Source organism: Triticum aestivum, chromosome 7D, assembly GCF_018294505.1.
Source record: "Triticum aestivum cultivar Chinese Spring chromosome 7D, IWGSC CS RefSeq v2.1, whole genome shotgun sequence".
NCBI lineage: Eukaryota > Viridiplantae > Streptophyta > Magnoliopsida > Poales > Poaceae > Triticum > Triticum aestivum.
In genome coordinates, this window is record NC_057814.1 from 2,388,685 (window position 1) to 2,392,098 (window position 3,414).

The 3,414-nt window shown below is 45.6% G+C and overlaps 1 protein-coding gene across 2 annotated transcripts in view; it reads right to left on the reverse strand.

The window, feature by feature from the left end:
* LOC123168186 (uncharacterized) overlaps positions 1–1,811 on the reverse strand; it is an 11,024-nt gene extending 9,213 nt beyond the window's left edge. The window contains exon 1 of one of the 2 annotated variants that reach the window (XM_044586057.1): positions 1,477–1,811. In XM_044586057.1, the coding sequence (XP_044441992.1) occupies positions 1,477–1,498 (22 nt within the window). In that variant the 5' untranslated portion in view covers positions 1,499–1,811. The remainder of the gene's footprint in view (positions 1–1,476) is intronic. The other variant, XM_044586060.1, reaches the window with a different exon arrangement.
* Positions 1,812–3,414: the final 1,603 nt, after the last annotated feature.

Genomic DNA, 3,414 nt, shown 5'->3' on the forward strand with positions numbered 1-3,414 from the left:
GATTCTTATTTAATGTTATTAAATGTGACATGGTGGCATAATCAATCTGTTGTCGGCCTGCTTGTTTGCCAGGACAGCATGTATGATACACTTAACTATCCATCTAACGAGGGTGTCCAAGACAGGGGAGACGGAGAAGAAGAGGACACAATGGTGTTGATGGGCAAAGTAAATGGTACATGTAGGATGGACTTGCTTACAGAATCACTTATATTCTGCTCATGAGTAACCAGAATTTGAGTTCATCCCTAGGTAGAGTTCCAACGTTCGGCTCTGATAGTTCCCCAGTTAAGTTCGTTTGCACACATTTTTCCTTGGACCCTCAACACATTAATTGTAGGCCGACACACCACCTACCACGCTAGTACTAGCTATACATCAAGTTAGATGTACATAAATGATATTGTACCATCTGGCTGTGACATGTCATCTTCCTCTTCCTTTCTTTTTTGCAAAGAAAGCATCTCATCTTTTAGTCACAAACATAAATATTCTAGATATAAAAATAGATTAATGATTCAATAAGATCTTCATCCACAATAATAATGAGACCATTCTTCTAGTTCGCTATTGTCAAATCGTTAACGAAAAATATGTTAATTAATTAACTCCAGTCATGTCCTAGTTCTATTCCTAACAACCCTTTCTTGGGAAGCTAACGGGCTCCAACTTCAAAATCGGTTGCCTCCTTAGAGCATGGTTATATAGCAGGTAAATACAATAGTTGGATATAAATATGTACTACTTTGTTGATATATGACCCACTTCACTCTCTCATAAAGTCTCTAGGAACACGTGTTGCAGCCAGCTGTTAAATAGCCCACGTCTCTTCTCTCTCTTCTAACACAACAAAAATATAATATTTAAAATCTTACAGCCCGCCTACATCATCTTATTGTACTTGCTTCTAACCCTCTCGTCGGTTTAAGCATATTGTCCACTACGTACATGTTGAATATCCTCTCTTATGAGCTTAACAAAGTTTAGGGTACCAACCAATTTAATTGGGCAGGATCCCACTTGACAACAAAAAATGTGTGTAAAAGAACTAAACTTCAACAACATCCATGCCTATAGTAATAAGTCCGCACTCTTACTATAATTGATTTGTATCCCAGAAACCATTTGAACACAGGAGAGGGCTTGTTTCAGCTTGTCCTGGCGCCGTTGGAGGTGATTAACCGACCGAGCCAACAATTTGTACCAAGGTAAACAGCATAAGTAGGACACAAAAAATTAAGGAAAACACCCTCACAGTCAAGGCCATTGACAGACACCCCATGCATAAACATTACTTTCTCCCAGGCTCTGCCTGTAGAAGAGATCATGGCTTGTTGGCCGTGATGGAGTGCTTTATATTGAATAGAAATATACCTTCATCTCCAACCAAGCAGTCACACACACCACCTACCACAGAGTCACAGACACAGCCGTATAAAATAAGCCGGAAACTGCGGGGCAGAGCACAAGACGAACCTTGTCGATGAGGCGGCGCCATGGTCCAGAGCAATGAGCACAGCTAGCTCCCGTGACTTGTCGGAGTTCCGTCTGCTCCTTCACCCTTTGCTCCACACTTTGCCTCCGCCGGCGAGGAGGACCGTGTTGACGTGCTCAACGCTGAGGTCCCGTCGTCTGTGTCCTCGGTGTTTTAGACACCTCTAGGCTGTTGGAGGGAAGTTCCATGAGCGCATTCTGCCATGTTGATGTTGGTGTCTATGCTTTGCTACTCCTACTTGTGACCGGGGATGATGTGTGCTCCTCAGTCAGCTGCGCTGTTTGTCACAAAGAGTAGGAAGAGAGAGGAAATGAGAGGGGGAAATCTGCTGCGTTGCTATACTGACTAGAGGACAGGCTCTGGTGCCCACCGGGTGTGGTGTCCTCTCCGGTACACACCGTCCGATCTAGATCCTGTGGTCGCGCTTGGCACTGCGTTAATGAGGTGTAAAGACCCAGCTTAGAGCATCTCTAATAGCGGACCCAAATTTTACCCCAAGATGTAAAACTGAAATTATGGGGTTTTTTGGCCAAAAAAGGCTCCAACAGCAGACCCATTACTGTATGGTGACCAGAAACTTTTGGATAGGCACCCATATATATTTTGCTACCCAAAACCATTTTTGTGTCCAACCTACCTCAAGACCCAAAAGAGTGAAAACAGTCACGGGAAGTTTCCACCCGAGTCGTGCCGGGCCGAAGCCGAAGGCCGTCCACCGCCTAGGGATTGTGCTGCCACCAACCAGCACCGCGGCATCGCAGGTCCCCGCCGTCACCGCGCCGCTAGGTACTACCTCGAAGATGGTGCAGTTTCCGAGCGGCCTCCGGTTAGGCTTATGTGGAACAACTCAAATTTTTACCACCCCCACATGGGCCATCACTACTGCAGGAATGGCTAGCAGTGGTGGGCGTAAAAATCCTAGCAGTGGCAAGGTTCTCAGCGGCGCCCGCTACTGACCTCCCGCCACTGCTAACATGCCATTAGTGGCGGGCGCTCGCCTGCCAGTGGTAGCGCATAAGCAGTGGGAGGCGCCTATCGTCGCCCGCCACAGTAATTTGATCTAGCAATGGCGGGCGCTTTGTTCCATCTGCTACAGAATTCTATGCCTGCCACTGGTACAAATCCATGCTGAATTGATGCTATTGCAGCATAATGCACCTGGATTGGATCATCAGATTGCACGAGATACAAATATTCTAGTTTTAACATTGATCCACATACACACGCACCACATTGCAATGATGTCAGATAATTAAAAGTAGTAGTAAAGCAAATATAACAAGTGCATTACAATAACAAGCATATGTAGCTCATCACATAATTAATAGTTTGACGAGTTGTTCATGAGTGTTGGGCGATGTTCCACATGTAGAGTGTTACTAGAACCCGCACATACTGCATGAATGACTAGTGGATGGAACCAACGGGGACCATCGGGCCGCTTGCTCTGGAATCGGAGATTTGGCCTCTCGAAGAGCCCATTTAACTACCTCACCTGGTATGGGTATGATGGTTGGACTCAGACCCGGCCAGATCATCAACCTCTCATCCGGGGTCGCCTCCGTTAGGATGCACACCGCGAGGTCATTGAATCTCCTCTCTACTATCTTCTCCATCACTAGGAGAGAACACTCGGCCGTTGGAACACTTCTGACCCAAGCTAACATCGCCTCTCGGAGGTGCTCTGCCCGATGCTTGTACCACATCCATAGATAGGGCTTCTTGATGTCCGCCCAGAGGCCCCCTCCCACAATTCTTCTTGCGGTCACATATGTTATTTTTAGCACACAATAACAATCAAAATATATACATATAGAAAAGATCACAAGGTACATATAAACATATGACACACATACATATAAACTAGAGATCACAAGGTCATTCATAAGAACATACGACACACGTACATATAAACTAGA